General features: G+C 41.1%; 1 protein-coding gene across 2 annotated transcripts in view; it reads left to right on the top strand.

Moving 5' to 3' along the window:
- Window positions 1-27324, top strand: part of LOC126281711 (oxytocin-neurophysin 1-like) — a 58473-nt gene that overhangs the window by 22464 nt on the left and 8685 nt on the right. The window contains exons 1-2 of one of the 2 annotated variants that reach the window (XM_049980885.1): window positions 484-588; window positions 6705-6909. The exons of the other annotated variant lie outside the window; for it this stretch is intronic. Coding sequence (XP_049836842.1) covers window positions 484-588; window positions 6705-6909 — 310 coding nt within the window. Of the gene's footprint in view, window positions 1-483; window positions 589-6704; window positions 6910-27324 lie in introns of those variants that run through there. 2 annotated transcript variants of the gene reach the window in all.

Below are 27324 nucleotides of genomic sequence, written 5' to 3'. Positions count from 1 at the left end.
TTATTTCGTTGACATCGTCAAGCTTGCGTAAGCATTCATAGTTAGCTAGAGTCGTCTCGAGTTTTCACTATTTGGGCATTGAGAACTGCACTGCTGTAGTAAAGATCTGGCAGACTAGAGACTGGAATAATGTCCGTTTGCTTTCGAGAGACAATAGCTTTCATATTTTTTTGGGTTATATGTAGGCTACAGCGCGACGTCTTGCGTTTTGCAAGAGTTTGTGTGTGTGTGTGTGTGTGTGTGTGTAAAGGTAGAAAGACGCTTAGAAGCAAAGAGACTAAGGGACAGATGAACGGATAAAGAGGGTTGGAGCGTGAGTGGTTTTATTGCAGTCCAGAGATGAAAAGAAACAGGGGATGTGGGAGGGGGTTGGAAGCAGTGAGGACAAGATGGCCTGGACGGTGGGCATCGTTAGTATTCCAGTCCCGGACGGCTGTGGGGGTATAAAAGCGGTGGACGCGACTCGACCGGCACACAGCAGCCATGAGGTTCCAGCAAGCAGTACTGCTCACCGTAGCTGTCAGCATCGCGGCCGCCTGTCTCATCACCAACTGTCCCCGTGGGGGCAAGAGGGCCGGCCTGCAACACGTAAGGCGTCCATGTTCTCACTCGCTGCGCTGTCTACTGTTTCCACCTTAAAACTTCCCGCTATTTACACAATTAACAAATTTATCAACTCTCTCCACATTGTCTTCACGTTATGTTTGCTGTTAAGTCATCTCCCTCAGTTGGGGTTTGGTGAGTCTGTCCTCTTCAGCAGTATGGAAAGGTCTTGTAAGGGTGACCGACATCAGTAGCCTTTAGTTTCTGGTCCTAGTGCACTTCTCCAGTAGGTACGCTATCTTGGTGCTCTGGCAGGTCTCAGAAACGGCTGCTGCCATGTCGAACTTCGTGACTGTGACTCAGCTACAACGGAGAAGTTCGTAGAATGGGGAGACCTGAATTGGACATGCGGTCGTTCTAGTGAGAGGCTGCTTTACGTTGTCAGCACTGGGCTCGGTAGAGAGATACCATGATACACCACTGGAATTAGCGGTAGGGTGCCGCTAGTTACAGTCTGGAATGTAAAGAATAGAGCATCAGATGGTTATATTGCAGTCCACGAGTGACTATTTTAGAAGTTACAATATAGGTTATTGCAGTGCCTGTGTTATTCAGAAGTACGATGCAATGTTCCTGATGGAACAGGCACTGTAGCGACTGCACCCGTAATGAAATACATGAAATGTATTCGCAGTTGCGAATGTGGGCAACCATCTGCTGTATAATGGAATGACGACAATGAAAAATTATGTCGGACTGGAAAAGAATGCGAATTTCTTGCTTATGGGGAGCGCTTGCCTTACCATGAGGTGATCCGAGAACGGCTCACTGGTAGACACAGGGTTGACAACATGGGTAAGTTTGGGTTTGTCTATAAATCGTACCATAATGGTGAAATAAACCGGCAATCCGGGTTCGAGTCCTAGTATGGCACAAATTTTCATTGGCATCATTGCATGTACAACTGATGGTCGTCTGTAATTGCAACAACGAATACATATCATGTTTTAATAATTTGTGGAAATCGTAAGTGTGCAAAAATGGTACTACCTCATGTGTGTGATTACTATATGCTGAGTAAAAGCACGAATATTTTCCAGTTTGAAATATTCAAATGTCTGTCAATTCCTAAGGGACAAAACTGCTGAGGTCATCGGTCCGTAGACTTACACACTACTTAAGCTAACTTAAATTAACTTATGTTAAGAACAACACACACACACACACACACACACACACACACACACACACACACGTCCGAGGGAGGCCTCGAATCTTCAGCGGGAGGGACCGCGCAGCCCGTGACATGGCGCCTTAAACCGCGAGGCCACTCCGCACGGCTCCAGTTTGAAAAATTGCTTAGAAGTTTAATGATTGCTTCTATATACGATGGTGATTTTGGAAATTTATTTAATATGAACTTAAACGCTTAAGTGATGGTTAGTTCAGCAGTAAAAGTTTGCCTTACTAATAATGACAGAACGCCTCTTTAAGAACATTTAGCTTGCTCAGAAGAAATAGTTATAAACCATCTAATTTAAGTGACGTAAATATTTTCAAAGACTTCATCACTAAGAAATAATATTTAATTTGGACATTTTGAAACAGTTTGAGTTTATCAACTGCGTATGGATCGATAGCTTGAAGAGGAACAGTTCTTTCAGAAACTTTGCGAAAGAGCCAAAGGATATAACTGACAAATGTTACAATTTTACAATTTCAACATGTTGTTGGTGTGGGAAAAGCAACTCTTTTATTTAAAAAAGAGTTTATTACAAATCTATCACAGTTGCAGCACATATATATTTTGGCGAGTAATTTCGAACCGACTGATTGATCCTCAAGTCTGACCTACTGACATCGCACTGAAAGTGTCTAGTATTAATGACAAACTTAAGTCTGATACTGAATTATATATATATATATATATATATATATATATATATATATATCACTATGTCTACATCTACATTTATACTCCGTAAGCCACCCAACGGTGTGTGGCGGAGGGCACTTTACTAGCCACTGTCATTATCTCCCTTTCCTGTTGCAGTCGGGAATGGTTCGCGGGAAGAATGACTGCCTGAAAGCCTCCGTGCGCGCTCGAATCTCTCTAATTTTACATTCGTGATCTCATCGGGAGGTATAAGTAGGAGGAAGCAATATATTCGGTACCTCACCCAGAAACGCACCCTCTCGAAACCTGGACAGCAAGCTACACCGCGATGCAGAACGCCTCTCTTGCAGAGTCTGCCACTTGAGTTTGCTGAACATCTCCGTAACGCCATCACGCTTACCAAATAATCCTGTGACTAAATGCGCCGCTCTTCTTTGGATCTCCTCTATCTTTTCTGTCAACCCGACCTGGTACGGATCCCACACTGATGAGCAATACTTAAGTATAGGTCGAACGGGTGCTTTGTAAGCCACCTCCCTTGTTGATGGACTACATTTTTTAAGGACTGTCCCAATGAATCTCAACCTGGTACCCGCCTTACCAGCAATTAATTTTATATGATCATTCCACTTCAAATCGTTCCGTACGCATACTCCCAGATATTTTACAGAAGTAACGGCTACCAGTGTTTGTTACGCTATCATATAATCATACAAAATAGGATCCTTCTTTCTATGTATTCGCAATACATTACATTTGTCTATGTTAAGGGTAAGTTGCCAGTTCCTACACCAAGTACCTATCCGCTGCAGATCTTCCTGGATTCAGCTGCAATTTTCCAATGCTGCAACTTCTCTGATTACTACAGCATCATCCGCGAAAAGCCGCATCATTAAGATAAGGTAACAGGAAGGTAAACGGAGACCAACAATGAGGCCCCTTTCAGACTTGTTAAGTGCTGATAATGCTGTCTCACACGAGAACGCTGCATCTCTGTGTCCGTCACCGCGATCACTCTGAAAATGTACACGTCCCTTATACACCCTGCCAGACGCAACAACAACAATAAACGCGAACAACACTAATGTACTCTGGTTAGCATTCTACTGGTCAGAGAGAATTGTAACTCTAATCATTTACATATCCGGTGATGGTGTGTACATGTTTGAAGTCACACTGATAACTGACCATGTCTTCTGGATGCTCACTTTTTTTGTCAGAGAGTGTAATATGATCAGCCAACGGCGTTGCCGTTGTGGTAACACCAGTTTTCCTCAGATCACCGAATGTAAGCTCTGTCGGGCTGGGCTAGTACTTGGATGGGTGACCATCCGGCCTGCCGAGCGCTGTTGGCAAGTGGGGTGCTTAGCCGTTGTGAGGCAAACTGAGGAGCTACTTGGCTGAGAAGTAGCGGCACCGGTCTCGTAAATTGACATACGGCCGGGAAGCAGTGTGCTGACCACATGCCCCTCCATATCCACATCCAGATGACACGGCGGCCGGTCGGTACCGTTGAGCTTCTTGGCCTGTTCGGGCGGAGTTTAGTTTTAGCCTAATATGATCAATTATATATTCAGAGGTGAGTTTTTTGTGCTGGGGCTGCTCCCTGCACATTGCAGCTGACAGAATGATCCTCCTACCTCTCTTCACAGAATGGGTGTAGCAGAAAGCATTACTGTATGTGCAACATGGTTACAGTGTAGGCTACTCTCCTTGCAGAAGTGTCGACACGTGAGTCCAAAGGCCAAACCTATCCTGGACCCACTCTTATAGTGTGGCCGGCACTCTGGCATCTGGTAGAATAACATTCGGCCCCACTCCACAGACTCTTCCAGAAGTGCCCACATTCCGCTTTTAACCTTCCCGTGTTTGCCTATTAGCCAGCCAGGCAAGTTGCTGCACATTATCAGCAGCATCTTCTCACTGCCCTACACTACGTAGCATTTTATTCTGTACTCCTTCATAACTGTGTTAAGAGTAGACTTCGTCATTAATGAAAAGTCTTTTCATACCCGATTAGCACAAGACGAGGCTCAATGAAATATATGTTCATTTTGGATCATTTTAGGCCAGAAAATGGTGAATTTTATTTGTCCTTTTCTTCCTTTTCGGCGTTATTTATTTATTTCGATATGAAAAAATCACTGAAACTTCACTCTCTTTCGAGTACTACTGGCTATTCTCAATTCAAATCAGCATCAGGTCATCTCTAATGCATGTTATCTGTAGTAAGCAGAACCATCTCTTAACAAAAATGGTTCAAATGGCTCTGAGCGCTATGCACCTTAACATCTATGGTCATCAGTCCCCTAGAACTTAGAACTACTTAAACCTAACTAACCTAAGGACATCACACAACACCTAGCCATCACGAGGCAGAGAAAATCCCTGACCCCTCCGGGAATTGAACCCGGGAAACCGGGCGTGGGAAGCGAGAACGTTACCGCACGTCCACGAGATGCAGGCCATCTCTAAAAGTCGAAATTCCTAAGAACCTGAAGATCTCTAATTACACTGAACGCCAACTGAAGTAAAGTTTTGGAAGTCTACTTTCTGTAACCTTAGTGTGTTTCAGCCAGCTGAAAAAAAAAGAGACGTAAATCCGTCCAAACAGGCCTTAAAAACCCAACGGTACCGACCGGCTGCTGTGTCATTCTCAGCGCACAGGCGCTACTGGATGCGGATATGGAGGGGCATGTGGTCAGCACACCACTCTCCCGGCCGTACGTCAGTTTACGAGACCGGAGCCGCTCCTTCTCTAACAAATAGTTCCTCAGTTTGCTTACCAAAGGGCTGAGTGCACTCCGCTTGCCGACAGCGCTCAGCAGACCGGATGGTCACCCATCCAAGTGCTATCCCAGCTCGAAAGCGCTTAACTTTGGTGTGTTGTCGGGAACCGGAGCTACCAAAGCGCCAAGGCCATTGGCTGACCCCAGTTATAGCAATCTTAATTACCCTTTCCTGGATCTCTATTCCGGATTCGCTGAAAAACAGTTCATTCTAAACTCTCCGAATGCGTTTTAGCAAACACGGAGTTGGTTTTTCAATTTATGTTGATTTGAAAACTGCGTGTTTCAATCAATAAGCAGTTCTTTCATACTAAACTTTCTTCGCACTACGTTGCATACCACCAGAGTGTGGTTTTTAATATCCACTGAGTGATATTCTTTTCATATTTCAATCAGTGCTTACCTATATACTGCTAAACAGCATCACACTCTTAGCATACATTTCTACCCACTTGTCAGCAACTGCGTGTTTGTCCTCTTTCAAAATATTAAAGGGTTGAGGAAACTGATGGTAAAATTTACAAACAACGCTTAACGTACTCAAGGTTCCCGAATATGTGTTTAGTAACTTTTTACACAACTTGGATTGCGAGACACATACTGATTGAGTTGAATGTGCCTCATAAATGCACGAAAATTTGGGCTCTGCTTCGTGACTGGTACGTATTTCCCAATTCTTAGTTTCCCCTCAGGCTTCTTTAAGTTTGGTTTGTTCGTATCCCTGCTATCACCTTTATGATAAATGAGCTGCAGCAAAGTTACCTACCGCTGGCCGCTGTGGCAGAGCGGTTCTACGCGCTTCCGTCCGGAACCGCGCGACTGCTACAGTCGCAGGTTCGATTCCTGCCTAGGGCATGGATGTGTGTGATCTCCTTAGGTTAGTTAGGTTTAATTATTTCTACGTTCTAGGGGACTGGTGACCTCAGATGTTAAGTCCCATAGTGCTCAGAGCCATTTGAACCATTGTTGAAGTTACCTACGCAAACACATCCCGGCTAGTCACGTTGTATTGATAGCGCAACCTGTTGTCAGCTTCAGCAGCCTGAACGGGGTTCGTGAAGCTCGGGCTTGAGGAAACCCAAGATGACCTGCTGTGCTACAGTACATAGCTACTTTGGAAATTTTTGGTAAGTTCCTATGGGACAAAACTGCTGAGCTCATTGGTCCCTAGGCTTTCACACTACATAATGTTACTTAAACTAATGTACACTAAGGAGAATACACACCCATAGCCAAGGGAGGACTCGAACCTCCGACGGATGAAGCCGCGCGAACCTTGGCAAGGCGCCTGAGACCCCGCGGCTACTTCGCGCGGTCCACAGGTACTCTTGTGTATCCTTCGCGACAAGCTGAGCTGCTTAAGTGGTTGCAGCGATCATAGGGGCAGGCGGGCTGGAAGGAGGGAACTTTTACATGTCTAAACTCTTGGCAGACGTGCTGCAGCGTGGCTACAGCTCGGCCTGCTGGTGTTGCAGAGGTGCGCGCCGTGCGGCCCTGGAGGGCAGGGCGTGTGCCTGGGCCCTCACATCTGCTGCGGCCCCCGCATGGGCTGCCGGCTGGCCAGCCCCGCGGACACCGCCGTCTGCCGCTCCACGGCGCCCTGCCCCCTGGACAGCCCCGAGATGCGCTGCGCCGGCGGCGTCGGCCGCTGCTCTGCGCCGGGAGTCTGCTGCTTCAAAGGTGAGCCAGGTGGCCAGGCATATCGAGCTACGGAATTACTCTGTAGCCTTCAATATCTTCAATTAGCCATTCAGGGACAATGAGGGTCAGCTGGTCGTTTGACTCGTGTCATTTAATTCGCTAAAATAGTGACATATTTCCCGGTCATGAAGAGACTTCCTTTCCTTTTTAAGGTGCCATACCTCAATCGGTAAAAACGCAACTGCTGTAGGATCACCTCGTTGGCAGCCTGAACAGATAGACATACAAAGTTCAAATTTATGTCACACACGGAAGTCTACAGCCCATTGGCGATATAAAGAATTGAAGCTTCAAAGTCAATGCAATCGCCATTTATGTCACATCTTCTGATACAAACACACTCATCAAAAGCTATCCTTCGTCCCGTTGACCTAGAATCAAGAAATATAACAAAAAAGCAAGATTTCACAACAAAACCAAAACAATACTCCGAAAACTGCAAATCTACAATTATATTATTATTATTGTTACCTGATTATCTGTTCGTCCGTCTGCTAAGACACTCTTCTCTCAGTAATGAATAAACGTATCAAGCTGATATTTATGTCACACCCTAAGGTATACCGTCCCTTGGCGGTGTAAAACATCAAGCATCTAACTCAACGCTATTAAAAGATAGGCCATTTATGCCATATATTTTCACACTCGGTAAGTCACTCACCAGTACGTGCTGTTGGTCTAGAGTCATGAAATGTGGCAAAAAGCAACGTTCCGGCATTGCCAACATATGGAAAAAACTGATAACGGTAAATCTGTAGTTACATCACACGAATTTTTTTTTCTCAGTTGTTATGTCTGTCTGTCCGTCCGTTCGCCTGTTGAGACTCCTTTTTCTTGGGAAAGGGTAGGCGTATCTTGTTGATATTTAAGTGATATGGTAATATCTACGGACCCTTGGCGGAGTAAAAAGTTGAAACTTCTGAGTCAACACAATCAAAAGATAAGGCCATGTACGTCACATATTTCGATACTCGCAGCCTTACTCATCAAAGTCTATAAGTTACGTCTCATTTGATGAAATTCGGCGAGGAGCAAGATTTCACAGTAAAAAGTAAAGGAAAACACCCGAAAATTGATAATTAGTATTTTATCAAGCGAAAAAAATACGCCTTTAGACATGTGTTATCCGACGTCAGATTTGGAACTAAAGCATTATCTAAAGTGTTGGAATCCCTGGAACCGATATCTGGCACGTATCAGTGTCGATAACAGCCAAAAATGGTCGAGATTCTCGATTTGTGGAACGGGTAAGCTGTCTGTATACACATACGAAACCCTCAGTGATCGAATCCTAATTGCACCTGGCTAGTTTTTTTAGAGCAGGGATCGGTAACCTTTCAGTACCCACGGTTTGCAGTGCCTAATACTGAAAGACTTGTGGATCTAATATTTAAGAGGTGCTGAAAAAAATAAGTAAAAATTCAGCAACCTTTTACATTCGATGGAGACGTGCGTTTTACATAAATTCTCCGTGAACTCAAATGGGTTCTCCTGGGAGGAAGACTTTGTTTCCACTGCTGAGAAAATTTAGGAGACAGGCATATATGACAGTGAAGAACGATGCTACTGGCACGAACATACGTCTCACACAAGGACAGCGAACACAAGACAAGAGGGGTGAGGATTCGTACGCAAGCATATAGATAGTCGTTTCTCCCTTTCTCCATTTGAGAGTGGAACAGGGAAGGGAATGACTAGCAGTGGTGTAAGGTACCCTCCACATGCACCGTATGGTGGCTCCCGGGATATGTATGTACGTGTAGAAACTTGTTGCTGAGATTTACACATACCAGTTCATGATAGTTGGTCAATGACACTTTATAGTTACTCCAGTAATTTAAAATGACCCTCAATGTAAAGAAACACCAAGAATGCATTACAGTATGTTAATTCACCACCAAACTTCTTCACTAGGAAAACGTGTGTTATTCAATCGTTCATTAAAAAAAACCAATAAAATTCTGATCTATTTTTTCTCGTACTATAGATTTCTTTGATAACTTGTAATAACAATGAAATAATTGTATGTTTCAGACTCATGCCACATTGATACTTCGTGTGTCGCTGATACAACTCAATCCCCCGATCGGTATGCTGTGGACACGGTTGTTGTCAGCGACGGTGATCGTGAAGAGATGAGAATATAATTTTTCAGCATGTAAAAGTTGAAATTGTGATAATAAATGCAATTCTCATAAAGATTGAAACTGTCTTTCATTTATGCTTGTTATGTTTGTTAGCAATATTCGACTTTCATTTTATTTATTTGTTTTTATGAAACAAAACTACTCTGCCATGGAACGAGTCAAGAGTGGACAGGGCATTGACTAAAATTTGTAGTTCACAGAATGATTATCTGAAAATAAAAGTCGAACAGACAGACGGACCGACAACAAAGTGATCTTCTAACAGTTCCGTTTGTACTACCTGAGGTGTGGAAACCTAAAACATGAATGCAAGTCATGTACAGTAGTATATTCAGATATGAAGGAAATAAATTCTTGGTGTAAGTCAGTAGTCATGTTAACCTTCATGAATAATTCTGGATCATTTGTTTAAGGATAGTTGTTGCTGTCTTATTCCACATAACGTGTTTATACTTCAGCCATCTTAAGACACTATTATTGATAACAAAAGTAACCCTAAAATGAGAAGTAATGTGTAGTACTGTAACGAAATGCAGGAAGATATTTAGGGGTTGAACGACTGATCTAATTACTAACGTTGATACTGAACGAGAAATTGCCAATTTTTCCCTCAAAAGTTTTCTGTTTCGTCTGATGGCCACGCCACGACCCTCTCTGCCACGCCAATAAAGTATTTCTCCCTATATGACTCTCTCTAGTACAATTCCCTCATGTCCGCATATATGTTCTATCATCCTTTCCTGCCTCGGTGATTACATATCAACAATTCCACAGGTTTGTTGTACTCAATTCACTCTCGTCGCCTCGAAACAGCTGTGAAATACGAGCTGGATCAAGTCCATACTTTCACGGCCAATCGATCCATAGCTTTGATAACTGAGACACACTTTTAGTAGTAATCAAGAAATGTAAATGCTCATTGGGCTTGTGTGGTGATTGCGAATTTACCAAAAATGCTCAGTTTATAGTGCCTACTACACTAAACTTCATGCAAAAAAAAAAAAAAAACTATCCAAAATGTCAATGACATATATTTCTTATAGGTGCATTTCGCTGGTAAATGCTTTTAATTACCTCTAGATGAATAGCTCAGACGTTTATGTTGGTAATTACGACCTTTTCATTATTCTAATTCGGTGCCTCCCATTTGTAATGCCAAGTACTCCAACAAGCGTCCAATATTTGGTACAACTTGCTGCTGCTTCTTCTTTACGCGTAGATCATCCTGACGATATTGTCACTCATGAGAGCATAATTTGCGAAACTTGTTTTCACGTTTTGCATAAAGGACTGATGTCTAGCCTAAACAAGAAAAAATTTTTTTGAAGCAAAAAGCAGGGCACATTTTGAATGCATTGAGCAATACATCTATGTAGCAACATATCATTTTAACTGACGATCTGATCTATCCTAATAACTTCATGGAACTGTCAGCATCTGCACGCAAAGTAAACTGGTTTGATACATTTGTTTTCTAGGCTGATGATATTCGCAACACACTCAACAGTCTTCGCCACGGGAAGTGTGTTCAAAAAATGGTTCAAATGGCTCTGAGCACTATGGGACTTAACATCTATGGTCATCAGTCCCCTAGAACTTAGAACTACTTAACCTAACTAACCTAAGGACATCACACACATCCATGCCCGAGGCAGGATTCGAACCTGCGACCGTTGCAGTCTCGTGGCTCCGGACTGAGGGCCTAGAACCGCTAGACCACTGCGGCCGGCTGAAGTGTGTTCACTACTCTCTATCGTCTCGTCCTCTTCCCATGGTACTGAAGCTATGCTATACGGTCTTGATGCAGTTATCGCAGACATAAAGGCTGATGGTTCCAAGCAATTAACAGTTTTTACATCTCAGAAAATCACACCCGTTTTTCGGAACAATTCACACATCGAAAAAGAAGTGTGCCATTAAAAAGTTCTACATATATGCTGTCTGATCAAAAGTATCTGGACACTTATTAGTGAATGTTTATAGGAGATGACTCACCGTTTGGCTTTATGACAGCTTGAAAGATACTGGGAATAAGGTGTCGGAATACCTACGGAGGAATAACAACATATTATTGTTAAAGAGCCGAAGCTAGAGAAAGTAAGTGTTAGGGTTTCGAGCGGAGTCCTCGTTCTAACTCATCCCCTAGGTGTTCAAATGGCTCCGAGCACTATGGGACTTAACATCTATGGTCATCAGTCCCCTAGAACTTAGAACAACTTAAACCTAACTAACCTAAGGACATCACACAACACCCAGCCATCACGAGGCAGAGAAAATCCCTGACCCCGCCGGGAATCGAACCCGGGAACCCGGGCGTGGGAAGCGAGAACGCTACCGCACGATCACGAGATGCGGGCCCCTAGGTGTTCCTTTGAGCTGACGTTGGGACCATGGACAGGTCAGTCCATCTCCGCAAACCTTCACCTCACTTGGTACTTTCTGGCAAGCTGCATTGTCATACTGATGCAATTACCGACTCTGAACTGTTCCTCTACTGCACGTTGACACAAAACTATGAAGTGTGGTCATATACTTTCGTATTTAGTGTTTTCTTAAGTGAAATAAGATTACCACATCCTGACCAAGAAAAACATGATACCACGTCCTCAGTGCTACACTGTTGACGCAATACGTGATGACGAGTAATGTTCTGCTGGATCGCCAATCCAAACATAAAACGAATCATGGCTCCGAATCAAACGTGTTCAGTCATCCAGTATTCAGTGGCGTTGCTCTTTCACCGTCTCAAGCGTGTCTTATAAGAAGCTGATCGACCGCTGTACCCCTTTACTTTTAACTTCCTACGCACTGTCATTGTGCTGGGTGGACTGCTGGAGCACTTTGGAACTCAAGAGTGATTGCTTCCCCCATTTAAAGCGATTGTTAACTTCTATCATCCGCTATGAATGTTCGACGGTCAGCACATCAGGTCTGCCTAGTCTTGTTTTACCTCTGGTTGCTCCCTCACATCACCGACAATCGGCTCGGGCACTCTTAGAAGGATTGAGATGTCCGTGTTGGATCTGTTACCTAGGTTGCATCCAATCACTAGACCACACTCTAAGTCGCTGAGGTCTCCTGGCCGACCTATTCTCCTGGTACTTCATATCTACTAACAAAACTTGCCACACCCACCCCCACCTCCTTTTCTACTGGCAGGTCCGTCTTTCGTGGTCAATTCCGCGTTACTTCGTGGTGTCCGAATACTTTTACTCAGTTTGCATGGAGATAAGTTTCAGCCTATCACCAACCACATAGCATTACTTGGCCCTTGCTTGAGCACCTCTGACAAAGCATTTGATAGACTGTAACGATTAGATTCATTTCTGGTTTCATTTTATAAGTAACACATGGTTGCACGTTGATATCGAAAATCGGACTTTAGCGTCGCCTTTGTTCATTCGGCATGCGATCGCTGGCGGTTGCTGAGAAAATCCAGGGACTGCTGGGTTCCCTCGAGATAGAGACAGTGAAAAATGGCTCGCTCGTTGGAGTATTAGTCAGAACGTGATTATAAAAGGTTTATTTAAAACTGAAAAGGAAATAATTTTTGTGGTGTGTACATATGTGCTGCGCAATAGTTGAAACAATACGTTTTAGTGCATATTTTATGACAATTAGCGCGCGTTAACTTATATTCGTATATATTTGCCATGTCGCGCTGATTGGGTCATGTGTTTCAACAAAAGGCTCTATTATTAGGATCGGCTGTGAAAATACCGTACTGTGTAATACACGCTAACGATGAACGTATCATTGTGATATTTAAAACTAATTAAGAGACTGTCGCAATAGGAATAAACTGGCAATGCTCTCGAGAAAGCGGTTGATAGACTTGTATTGTTTGACTGTGAAAGTGATTCCGAATCATCCACGAGAATAGCGCGTTAACAATACAGGCCTGTGAAATAATTTTCTGAATAGGGTTGATGTTACCGGGACTGTAACTGATGTTGTAGCATCCACTCTCTATGAGTCAATCTTTCTTACTGGGTTGGAACACTTCAGTGTTTATAAGAACTGCAGAAAGGAGCGGCCCGCGCTGAAGCTTCAGCCATGTGCTTTAAGTTATGATCGTTAAGGAAACTTTGCTATCGCTAACCAGGCCACTTACCATTCCGTTTTGAGCACGTTGGGAAACAAACCAATGCTGTTTCATAGATAGTGATAGACCCAAGATTCGACAAAATAGGAATAATGTGTTTTCAACTGGATAACTATTTGTTGGATACCATAATTCTACAGTGACCGCTTGGACCACAGCTGAAGCTACTCACCATAGCTGATCACCAAACATGTCCAAATGTCCAATAAAAATAACAAACAAATAAGAAACGCGATTCTGAGCATTTCTCAGGCAATAGCACTTGTTTTCAGCAACTAGTCATGTGTGTGGTATATGTCAGCACCAGAGCTACATTCTCACCATGAACAACCTCAAAACGGACATGAGAAGGAATTCACTGGGATTTCGTTGACACATTTTGTCAAATCCAGCTGATTGGTTGTGATGGATGCATTGTTCAATTTTACCTGTATTATTAATACGCAAGCCAACTTCGGAGAAGGAACGGTTAACGCTTTAATTAAGATCCCGGCCCCAGGCATATTCAGCGATCCATTGTCTACAGCTCTCAAGTTTCCACTACATCTAGATATACATGATTAGTCTCTATAGAATGTATTTTTATGTCTTATCATTTGAAACTATTAACTACTGATAATTATGAAATATTTACGTATATAGTCCACATCAATGAAACTATGTTTCACATTACATTATATTCGTTATTAATGTTTGTGAACAACTGATTTCTTCCTGAAGGAATTATTTTCTAGTGAATTTCTGAACACGCGATTTAACTTCAAAAGTAGGAAATAGCGTTATGCGAAGCAGGCTTGCAGGGCAACAGCAGAGGTCCGTTTTTTACGGCTTATGCCAACCTTCCAACCGAGTAGACGAAGTGAACAAGGTGGGTGACGAACGTGAGGTATGTAGGTGCCTGAGTGCCAGATGCTGGTTTTACCATAGGGTCGGTGTGTGCATGCTGACTGAAATATGGAGATGATACTACTGTAGCTTAGATGGATGAAATGAAATATTAATATTATTTGTTTTCGACGAAATTACGTTACAGACCGTACAAACATGATACAGAAAAATCAATACACCGGAAAATTCGCAGTCCTATACGTTGTAAATGTCCGTGGAATATTTTTGACATGGTATTCACGTCTTCGAAAATACCATTTCTGGCTGTGTTACGATAATTGAAAAATGGGTCTTGGCCCGAAACTAGTCATCGAGTGAAAAAAAATTAAAATTTGCAATTCCAGAATGGTTTTTTGCTATAGAGAGAAGGCTTAAAAGTTCAAGCGCAGTATTATACATCCCTCATAGTTATATGTAATCTAGAGACGGCATCAGTGAGTATTCACAATATGCTACTTCATATATATCTATAGTTTTATGCATGTATTGTCATGTTGTAGATGTAGGTGTGCTACGTAAACTTTGTAAATAACTTGTTTAATATTGTTTTGATATTTCAATGAGAGGTTGCATAATAAGTACAATATTTTTCTCTATTATCTAGTATATTAAGTATATGTGTAATTAGCCTTAAATTTGAACAGTGGTCATTATTGGAATGTCTGTCTTGAATTCAGTAGTATGTTATGTCACAGAAACTATTTAAGGACGATTGGTAGCCTATGTCGTTAGAAGGTCTTTGTCGGTGTATGTCTTTCAGAGTCTTTTGTCAGAGGTCAGTACTGGTAAGTCTGATGAGGAAACTTTGTGGCTGGGCAGCTGGATGCTATAGACTTTAACACTTCTGTGGACTTGCAACAATTTTTGTGAGCATGAGTTACATTGCCTAATTTTTTACTTAAAGTAGATTGTTTGATTGTGTTTTTTGTGACTGATTTCCACGACTATACGAAATGTAATTTTGTGTTTGGTTTTTGAAGCAGTTATGAACTATAAATGTTTGTTCCAGTTGATATTTGTACTTTTTCACAGTGGTTATTCAGGAGAACGAACTTCAATTCTTGTCATAACTGACAGTGAGAAACTTTGCTTTCTAACTCTGAATCTATTCTGCTAACTATCGTGAATTACTGTGCGGTTTAAAGAACTTTGCTTGCTAGTGTTTCTCTAATTAATGGTCTGCTCAAAACTTAATAATTAAATATTTCTTGTTTTCATTTTTAGTGTGCAATGCATGTGAGCCACAATCCACATATCTGTGAATATACGTCGTAAACATTTATTTGGTTTAAACGATAACTATCTGGCTTCATCAGCATCACTAATCTTAAAGGACTTATCCAGTCATTTTGATATTTACTTACATTTTTCGCTAACAACTTTGTTTACTTTAAGTTGCTTAGGAATTTGTTCTATGATACTCGATTTGCCTTTAGAACGACGGAGCACCAGCAGCCCCTCAGATATCACAACGAGTCCAGCCAGGCCGTCTTCAGTGGTGCAATACAGTTGACGGCTAGTGTGCACGTTAAACAGTTAATTTTGTGCAGTAAATATGGAGACATCGAGTTGTTCCATTCACAAAAGTAAGTCGTCTCAGATATGTACCTAACGCGAATGCAATTTTTTTCGAGTCCAGATCTATGTCGCAACTCTTTGCACCACAAATCCAGCAGAATTGTAGCCAAGAAATGCAACACGACGAGCAGCAGATATATGTTTCACACGAGACGCTGACACTACTTAATTAATTATTGTTTAATTGTTTGATAAGATACGGTAATGTGTTAACTGCTCACTGCTTACACGTCTATGTTGCAGCTAAACAGGCGAAAACGTTTTTGTTTTATAGTTACATTTGTGAGGGGAGGAACGGTTACGTTAGGATATGTTCATGTTAATTAGTTTGGACAACATCCCTGTCAAGATGATTTGTAATAAGATGTGTTCTTATTACTTGTAGCTAATTAGTTCCTTTCTTTCAAGTAATTATGCATTGTCCTGTTGTTAAATAAAATATTATTATTGGCAGTATAAATGTTTGTTCATCAGTATCAATGAGACGTAAAAGAAGAGACAGAGGATATGCCTCCAGCCTATAGAAAAGTGATTATTTAGTTTCTTAAGTTATGCTCATCTACTGAGATAATCGCATTGCCGTAATTCGTGGTTAATTTGAGTTGTAGGAAACTGTGTTTGCTTGCTTCATTTTTTCATTAAAGTCAAGAAATTAAATTTCAGGAAAATCCTTGTTAATGATTTTAGATGAATATACAGAAACAACTCTTAGCTTTTGTCACTCAGGAGTATCGATCAGGTTTTTTAGCAAATAGTATGTTTTTTCAGGTGATAAAATCAAGAGATAAGGTTATACTATTCCTGCTCCTACTATTGAAGACACGCACTGTGGTTTATTGGATGTTTCGAAGTCATTGCAGCAACGCCTAAGAAAAGCATTGCAGTGTATATCAAAAGTGGTTAGGAAAAAGACCCATTTAAGCAGTTACTAAACTCTTCGAAATAATAAGATTGCTTTAATAATAGTCCAAACAATTTTAGATCACTCTTAGACGTTGTACAAATATAAAATTACTAAAAGCTTTGTCATAGATGACATATTTCAAGGCTAGCATTACATAAATGTAACTAGCTCACTCAAGTGTAAATGCATGACACTTCACTCAATAGCTACACTTCGTTCTAAGTTAAATAAAAAATAAGAATCCAGTCTCACAGAATTTTTTTTTGATTAGACATTACTTGTGAGGGATGGTGCCAGAAGCATTCTGAAAATATAGAAATATGGAATCAATGTGAATCCCCTGTCGACTGAAATGGGGCGAATAAAAAGTCAGTAGTATGAAAAAATTTTCTAAATCGGTGCTTGAGATTGACAAGAGATCGTTTTCTTCGAAGTATGTCGTAATTTTAGAACACAATATATCTCCCAGAATCCTACTACAAATCGATTTCGTACCTCCCCACTTACTTTATAATAGTGGGGTGGGACGAGTGATTTTGGCTTTCAAACAGCAAATGTTCAATACGAACAGGCGAAGTGTCCACAGAGTCAACTTTAACGCCGTTTCTAATTCTTTACTGTTCTACATTGGTGAGTGCAAGAAATCAAGTCAAATTACTTCAAATGCACCAACTCTGGATGGTGCTGCTATTCTGCATTGGGTACTGAAACCACCCCACTCTGTCTCTATTATCAGATTTCGCTCTCTGTCTCTAAAATGCTTTCGGGAGGGCTACCCATAGTTAACATCCATGAGACGGATTGGCCATTCATGTGGTATGTCGAGATTGCCAACGGATGTGCTGTCCCCACAGTGCCTCATACCCTGACAATGGACACCCACTGCCCCCTCCCCCCTTGCTCAAGTTGCTCTTTCGCCAGGGGGCAGCTAACGTCGGAACATAGTTTACGTCAGCCACGAACAATGTAATGATTGACATATGTTCTGGGCCCCTCCTTGTGTACTGTAAATGCTAGTCACAGGGCAGCGTCAGCAGTTGCTTGTGCCTATCAAGAAGCTCTTGCGTTCCTCATACGGTTCTCTTCTATGTCAACCTGTTTAAGGAACAATTTAAAGGTATATGTTGCTAGAGCATTGGATTCGAATGTATTGTTTTCATCATTGACTTTCACGTTGTTGCTGAACTTAGCACTGTCATGGCAGCATTCAACTTTTTGTTTTTGTATATTACAACTGACTTTAACAGATGTCATACTAGTGCCGATAGATCATACACATCAATCTTGCAAGAACCCGCAGAGAAGTAGCTATGAAGCAATAGAGATGATGTTCTGTGTGTTCTGTCAGCCCAGTAACAGAACATGAATTAGAAGCAAACACAGTTGATAAGAAGACTAACAGGGTGAGGAACAGTTCCATAACACATTGTAGTCTAAACTTATTCGACATTGTAAAAGACTCAGAAAAGCAGTTGATTCGAATGGACATTGTGTCAAAAAGAGGTTATAAGATGAAGATCAACAAAATTAAATCAAAGGTGATGGAGAGTAGCTGAATTAAATCAGGCATTGCTAATGCTAAAAGACCTTAATGACTTTGCTAGCTCCCATCATGTTGGTAAAGTATGATTACATGAATGAAGTCTACAAAAGGTTTCATTGTTTCAAGTGTCTTCTTATAACATGAGACCTTTGACTCATAAATTCTTATTAAACACTGTATGATTATATTTGCAAGGTAGCCACTGCTGCTTCAGTTTAACACTATGTGCAATTTATTTATTTATGATCGAGACCTTTGCATAAATGCCCAAACATGAAAGCTATGTCAATTCCGCTTGGCCCAATGATTGATATTTTAACATTTAGTAAAATTATTGAATAACATTTCTTTTTCAACGAATAATAAAACAAAATAATCAAAGGTTTGTCTATTCTTATAGAAAGAATGTTCCGACTCAAATATGAATTTTTATAGAACAAATTGGTTTCTTCATTGAGCATTTCAGATATTTATAAGAACAAAGAAATTCACTTCTTTAAAGAAATATTATCGCGGCTGATCTTTACGCAGTATGAACTGTGTATCAGATTCCCCAATGTAATTTAAATGCATCTGATTTTCTTATTAACAATGTAAAATTTAACGCATCTGACTTTGTATCTTTATTTATCGTTAACGCATCTGACTTTTTACTAAAACTATGGTCCCCTACAGAATGGTATCTCTTATTAACACAAGTGCCCACTTTTGGATCGGAAGAAAAGAATATTCCACAACTGTACCCATTAATCAATATGCACACACAATTACTGCACCAACATGTGCACAGGAGAAAGGAAGGATCGAGTCGTTAGCAGTTCCGACTGTCACCATACAGTAACTATCTCTACTCAAAATTATTCCACCGAAAACCAAAATACATATAACCTTCGCGCCTATTTGATTATGCACTTTGATAGCCACTATTGTACTGCTGCCTATCCCCGACACAAATTTACCCTCTGAAATATGAATACCCTTCCAAAATTACACATACAAAATATACACATTCGAGATGAACTAATTATTTTTTTGCAGCAAAACTTCATGGCTACGTTATCAGTTTACTAATCTCTTTACCCGCTTTGAAGTTTTAATTATTCAGAAAATCTCCCAACGTGATTCTGCATTCCAATAAACATGAGTAAGCAAGCATTAGCTTCTCTTGGTTTGTTAAATTTCGACACACGCATTTACACGAGATATCACGTGTCCTTAACAAAGCGACCACGTTATTAAATCTAGCAAGACTGCAGCTACGTAAGGAAATTGAAAATTTGTAACAGTACTTAATTTAACACGCATATTTCATGTAATAAAACACTTCCTACTTACATGCTATAGGTCCCTAGCACGCGTGCATCCACTAGTTATAAAATTGTTCATCAGCCCCACGTTGTGAGTGCCAGGTGTAAAACTAAATAAATTGCCACATGCACTCAAATATTTCAGTTTTTCATAAAGAACTTCCTTGCACAAACAAATTAGATTAAATTATTCACCATGAAATTGTATGTCTTGCTGCAAAAGAAGGTTGTTTACCTAATGTGAAACCATTAAACATAAATAAGACACATTTCCCACACTTAAATCGAGCATGGCATGACCCATTTCAGAAAAGCGGTCACTCTCGTCCAAGTCTTCAGCAGCATCCCACGACTCGCAGCCACGCTACCGTTCTGCTCGCCTGACCGCTCATGGTGGGGGCGGCTCCCAACCAATCAGCGACTTAGAATTTCCCCGGTTTAAAGTTGCCGACCCAACCTCCCTTCTACACAATGAGAAAGATCCCGCGCTTTTCCTCCCAAAGACTGAAACGTTAGTTTTTCAGACTGTCCAACCTTCCTACACCTCTCTACAGCCAAAGGCTGAAGTTTGAGAGTTTCTATCGACTAGTTGTCCCTTATCGTACACCCACAATCGCTAAATATCGTTTGATCCTTATTATCTCCCCAAAAATTCTTCCTGCAGTTATTTTCACACTTTCATTTCTTTCTCCGTCCTGCTGTGGACTCAATTGGATAAGGAAATATAGGAGACAGTGGGCATTCTTGAAATATTCAATCAATAAAGACAGTTCAGTTCAACTGGTCATTCTTTTATAACTTGGTGTTGGTTTGGAGACACCGAGAGTAATTCTGTGCTTAGTAAATTAAATGATATAATTATGACCTAAAAATGATTTTATTTCGATCAAACTCGTGTTCTCAGAAGTACACACGATCAGTTGCATTAAGAATTGTTAGATAGTTATAAATATAAATAAGAGTTGCCATTTCTCAAGTCAACAGCCTCCTCTCATCACCAACAACTTCCGTTAAAAAATTGGCCAGACAATGGTCTTGCCATGTGAGAGCATTCTGCCACATTTTTTCAAATATGATGTGAAATTTGTTATATATGAGCTAGCACAAAGGAGAGCCTAACCTTTGTACTGGTCCACTTCCCAAGACATATAGCAGGAAATTTGTTGAAATTGTTAACAAAATATAAAAATAATAATTGAGTACATGATTGTCGACCTAAATGACGTTATAAGCTTGTCCGTCAACTAATATATCAGAAGTGTACCTAATTGCTGCCTGAGATTAACAATTATGACAAATTAGAAGGTAAATTACACAAAGGATTTTCTACACAGCATCATTTTTATATACACTGGTACTAGTTGAGTGCCCCCTCACAATGTCATATTGCTTTTACTATGACGAATGTCTCACCCAAAACACAATGGATATTGAAAAACATTATTTTCATGTACATTGGCACTCTTTCAACTCCTAAATCTTAAAATTTATACATGTACACTCCTCTCAACACCTCTCACTTTGTATAGCCCACAGTAACTTGGTATGACATCTCACTTCATCAAAATTCAGTAATACAAAACACTTTATCAGGATTGACTTTAGTGAGAAGTTTACCACTCTTTATATTCCCCTTCATCCAAATTACACCTCTTACTCCAAAATACAACCTACAATCCAAAATAACATCAATATACTGAAAAAGTACAAGGAATTATTTTGTTGACATCGTCAAGCTTCAAGTCCTGAATTCATAATTTTGTCCATTGCTACAGTTAGCAAACATTTATATATAATCACTCTCAATTGTACATTTTCACATGCATCCTACTGTTTCCCTAAAGTTACGACCCACCTTGGCGTCTATGATTTTTCTTATTCTGCACTCAGTCTTGAAGTCCACACAAAGCACTTTATCCACTAGTTACTATAGTTCCATCTAAATACTCCCCGTGTCTCTGTAATGCTGCTGAGCTTTGACGTGTGTACCATGGCAGTAAGCGCCCATTGTCCTCGCTCTGCCACACTCGCTCGTGCCTCCTGTTGTACTGCCGCGCGCTTTCACTCTCTGTGCCATGGCACGCCCATGCATATCTCCGGTTGTGACATTTCTCTATGATCTGCACAAGCCTACAATTCTTAGTATTTTCCCTATCTTACAATCTTACTTATCATACTTACGTACTATGAATCACATAATTATCACTTTACACCTTAACCCCAAAAGTTCTTATATTACAATAGATCATAATACCACACGGAAAATATTCCTGTTACTTTGAATATAACTGTCACTTACGTTTAGGTTGGGTCAAGGATTTAATGTTCAGTTTAGGGGATCCAGGCTAATCTCCTGGTTCACACATCACTCAGCATTTATGCATCATGTATACAGTCTTCTGTCTACTTGTTTGGCCTCATAATTCCAAGATTCCCAGTCACATCCTCTGCTATTATGCATCCATTTGAAATCACTCACTATGTAGTACTCAGTTGTTCACACAGATTCACAGCAGTGGACGTTTCTCACTCCTCCTTTGCACAAATAACAAAAAAAAAAGATATACCACCTGTTGCTCTTATAACTTGGCACTTTCTAATTTTGTTCAACCTGTCTGCCTCGTTCTTCCTTCTTTGTCACTCGTAGACCTCAAGTTTCTCTACACATAAACATCACTACCTCCTGGAACATAGGCGTAGAAACAAAGAAAATTAATACAACCATTCAAATATTGCAACATATTGTCCCCCTCTCTCTAGATGTTTTTAATTAATCATTTTACGACTAACTCAATAATTCTTCAATTTTAGTCTTTCATTGCCTCCGCTTTTCCGTTCTCTATCTCCCGTTATATGTAGACCTCATTATTACTTTTCATTCCTCTTGTTTCCCGTTCATTTGGTTCTGTTCTGCCATATTTATTATTAACATAATCTCACCTGCTCATAGCAATACAATAAAACTACATAACGGCTCAGTATAGCCTACACCAACTTGCACATACACAGTATAATAAAGCTCCCCTCATCGCGGCTTCAAAACGTATCTTCAAAGACTCGCATCATCGCGGCACCAAAATAAAACATATAAAATTAGCACGACTAATTCACATAAAAAATATCATTATTTCAATCCTGCAACATACCGTCACACGTATTTTCAGCTCACTTGATTCACGATTAGTCGTCCTTTGGCCTACATACTTAGCTTTATTGTTTTACATTAGTTCACCTCAGCCTTAACTACTATTGTCAGTCTGTTCTTCTCTTATTTCTATATTTCACAAACTGTTGCATATTCTTACATTACATATGTGGTGTGATCCCCTTGAATGACTACTTCTCAAAGTTTCAACTTCCACTGCATTCTTATGGATAACTCTCCTTACTCTAAATGGCCCGTAAAACACGTTAAACAATTTGTCTGTTTGAAACCGATGTTTCTTCGACAATCTGTGCGCCGTAATTAACACCATATCTCCCCTCGATAACTGTTTTTCTCTAATTTTCCCTTTTTGCCCTTTTACCCTTTCTACATCCCTTTTTTTAATCCCTTCAATAGAGCGTGTAACTATTTCCCTATGCCTCGTAATTGTGCCTTCTAAGTACCTCACAATATCTCTAAAAACATCTGGTGCCGCTTGATTATACATGACAGTAACTGGCGCCAACACTGTTACACCAAATGGCATCTCTTTCAAAATCTCCTCAAACTCTCTTAAATAGACACTCTTGCTCCTTTGATTTCTATTACAGTAAATACTGCACAACTACCATAACTCGTTAATAATCCGTTAACATGGATTGCTCGCCGGGTGATAGCGTGATATGAAATTGGTTTGATTCTTCGTCTCCGCACATTCTCTGCTAAACTATAGATATATACAGATGTCCATTAACAGAGATCATTTTTTCACCCCCTCCCCCCACCTTCCTCTTTCTACTCCCCTAGCTACAGTTCTTGCCGTGGTCCTCTTTAATGGCGTCAATGTGACATACTTTGACACTAGCTCAAAAGTTACTGGCACGTATCTAAACCCGTCTATCGACATAGGCAGTGGCCCAGAAATGTGCGGCTGCTAATTCTCTCAATCTATTCGGTAAGGCTCGATGGATGGGAGGTTTCGTTGAGACTGTTAACGGTTTTGCTTTCTGGCAAGTAACGTACTTCTTAAGAACCAATCTAACTCTCCTCTCCATGTTCATGAAATACACCGATTCCCTAAGACGTAAAATACATTTTCTAGATCTGTAATGTCCGTAGCAAAAGTGCACGTGCCGTACTACCTTGTTTACCAGTACAACTGATACAGAAATGACCCAAATCTCTGACTGCACTCTTCTGCAAAACAAAATATTATCATTTATCCTGTAAAATTAATCGAGCTTTCGGTTATTTTGCTGCACCTGTTTATCTCTAACCATCCTCAAAACAAAGTCTCTCAGTTGGAAAATTCCTATTTCCCCTCTAGCGTCTCTAACATAACTTTGAGATGGCATTTCAAGCATATACATTAAATCAGTCCAGTTTTCCCTATGTCTGTATCCTCAGTCTTGTCGTTCCCTAATGGATTGCGATATAGAGCATCTGAAACTACGTTTTCCTTCCCAGGTAAATGTACTACGAAATCCTGCAGATACGGTGTCCATCTCATCACCCTTCTGTGTGTCAGTTTGGCGGACGACAGCAACAGGAGCGTTTTATGATCAGTGTAGATCTTAGTAAGACGCCTGTACAAGTAGTACCGGAACTTACTAAATCCCCACACGATCGCCAAAGCCTCAAGCACAGTAACCAAATAGTTTTTCTATGCTTTTCTCGGTACTCGACCTGCAAAGGCAATTGGTTGCTGTATGATAGTTCCTCCTCGCTCGATTTCTTGGAACAGGGTCACTCCCAGCTCGCAACGTGAGCTATCGGTCGCCAAGCAGATCTCCTTATCCAAATTTGGATGTCCTAGTACAGAAGCCTCGAACAGTGCCGTTTTTAATAATTCAAATTCGTCCTGCGCCACAGCATCCCAGGACCAAAAAGCCTTCTTTCCACTTAAGTAGTAGAGTCGTGGCGTAGTCATTCCTTTGATTTGAATAAACCTCTTGTAGAAATTGATTAAACACAGATAATCTCGTATTTGTCCCTTTGTCTTCGGTACCGGAAAATCCCTAATCGCGTATAATTTATCCGGCTCCTGCCTAATCCCCTCTGGGGATATGACATGCCCTAAGAAATCTATCTGCTCCTTGCCAAATTCTGACTTACGCAGGTTCACAGTGACTCCAGACATAACAGAAGCATCTAATAAAATTTCTATCGTTCTGTTATGTTCGACCCAATTGTTCTGCGCTATGAGTACATCATCGATGTATAACGTTACTTTGTTTCTAAACTGTTCCGGAATCACAGTATACAGTGCCCTAATGAATGTCGCTGACGATACGTTCAGGTGGAACGGAAGCTTGCGGAATTGGAACTACTTTCCATAGCATAAGAATGCCGTATACTTACGATATGCGTTGCGGTGTCCGACTTCACATGCCAGAAGTTTCTCTACAAATCGACAGAGCTTAGCACGCTTATCCGACGGAAACGGTGTAACAACTCCTCAAGTGTTTCTGGCCGATCTATATCCGATACTACGATTTTGTTAACCCCACGTGAATCCAAAACCAACCGGATGCTCTTGTCGTTTTTCTCAATACATACAAGCGGACTGCTGTACGAACTAAACTCTGGTTCGATTATCTCCTGCTCCAGCATGATTTTGATCTCTTTTCCACCCACTCTTTGTACACCAGTGGAATTGAATATACCTGCGCCTGAAACTGTTGGTGCGGTTTCACGCTGAATTTATACACGAACCCAGGTATGGTCCCAGTTGTTTGCTGAAAGATCCTGGAGCGTCTTCTACGAATTTCCCTAAGCTCTCTGTACTCGAAGGTCTCCTTCATGTGAACAATTTTGACATGTATCTCTTCTTCTCATATATCCTCAATCCCTAATCTGCTATTTACTTTCCTTTCTTGTTTATCCTCGGACCACATTTTCCCATCTCTTCTCACCTCCAACGCTAAACTTATTGTGAAGGAAAGCCCTACCTCTTTACATTCATCGATTGGTATCTGAACTTCTACGTCTTGATTTTGTAAACTTACTCTATTTCTTCCAATGTCTATGTGCACCTTATGTCTACCAAAAAAAATCATATCCAGGATTCCCTCAAGCGATAATGTGGGAATTATCGATACCACAACATTGAGCGTCTGTCCTAAGTATTCCTACTCTATCTGTGTCTGCCTTTTTACCTCCACACACTTGTCTCCCATAGCCCCTCACACTATGGTTTTTGTAGTTGTAACATTGACCACGTTTTGGTTGCGCTGCACGCTAGAAATACATCTTCTTTCACTGCGCTCGTCTGACTCCACGAGTCCACTATAAACGGAATTATCATATTATTAATTTCTATGCTAATGATCGTCTGTCTCGCGTTTTATTTTGCGTCATTCTCTTCCAAAAACGTCTCTCTAATTTCGCCGTAGTCTGTTATAATACTATTCCATACGACATTTCTGTCGTTGACAGGCCCGTCGCATAGCTGTCAAATTCTGTTTCTCCTGTCCTCATTACCTCTGTTCGCTTCTACTCCTTGGCCGGCCTCCCATCATTTCCACCACCATTACCTCTACTATCGTTACATTGCCGTCGTTCAGCACCATAATTATATGTCCTGTACTGTCCACCTCCATCGTTTCCTTGATGCCAACTGCTATTACTCTGGTACCTTCCCCCATCGCTTCTGCGATTCCCATTCCGAGTACTATCGTTTCTCTCATTACTATTTCGCGTATTATTCAACGGTTTCCATTGATTGTAACCATAATTACCTGAAGGAACAGCCTACAAAATCCCTCGAAAGTGACGCATCTGTCTACTTTTTCTTGCATTATAGCACGGGCCTCATCACGTAAGTAATCACACACGGACTTAACTCTTAGCTTGTGGCCCGAAGAAGTCGATAAAGAATCATGGAACGTATCCACCCACATTTTCGGGAGTTGCGAAGCATCGCCGCCAGGATAGTGCGTATAGCTCTGTACCGTGACGAAATGCTTTCTGCATTCCTCATCCACATTGTCCATGTGTTCTTTGCTAGTACTTTCTCGTTATTCCCCGTCCTCTTTAGCCTGCATAGCCTCTTCCCTAATTCTGCCAAGTCTCTTTCTTCTGACTCCTCTAACGTGCTCATTTCGTGTAAATTGTCGCCAGTACGCCTTACTGCTACAGGTGTTGCAAAATTAGGTGGACGGATAAGGTAAGGAACGAGGAGGTTCTGCACAGAAACGGAGGGGAAAAGAATATGTAGAAAATACTGACAATAAGAACGGCCAGGGTGACAGGACATCTGTTAAGACATCAGGGAATAATTTCCATGGTACTGCGGGGAGCTGGAGAGGGTAAAAATGTGGAAGAAGAGAGAGATTGGAATACATCAAGCAAATAATTTAGGACGTGCGTTGCAAGTGGTACTCTGCGATGAAAAGGCTGCCACGGGAGAGGAATTCGTGGTGGAAGGGTAGATCCCCAGTCAGAAGACAGATGACTTAAAAAAAGGCAAAACAGCGGGGAATAATATGGTATATATTCTGAATAAATCCAACGTGCTTCCATAAAGTAAATGTGTTGTATCACTTATTGAAGGCCCTTCGTATTAAATTTAAGTTAGTGCAGCACTTAAATCTTAAGCTCCAAGTATTGGTATTTAAAAAGGCTAATTACTTACTTTTGTAGTTTATGTTGATTTACTATCGACTGAAGCTGAACAGCCAGCCGGGGTGGCCGAGCGGTTCTAGCCGCTACAGTCTGGAACCGCGCGACCTCTAGGTCGCAGGTACGAATCCTCACACGGGCATGGAGGTGTGGG

This window comes from Schistocerca gregaria, chromosome 7 (genome assembly GCF_023897955.1).
Source record: "Schistocerca gregaria isolate iqSchGreg1 chromosome 7, iqSchGreg1.2, whole genome shotgun sequence".
Taxonomy (NCBI): Eukaryota; Metazoa; Arthropoda; class Insecta; order Orthoptera; family Acrididae; genus Schistocerca; species Schistocerca gregaria.
Note: the sequence above shows the minus strand (reverse complement) of the source record. Positions and strands in the feature narration are given on the sequence as shown.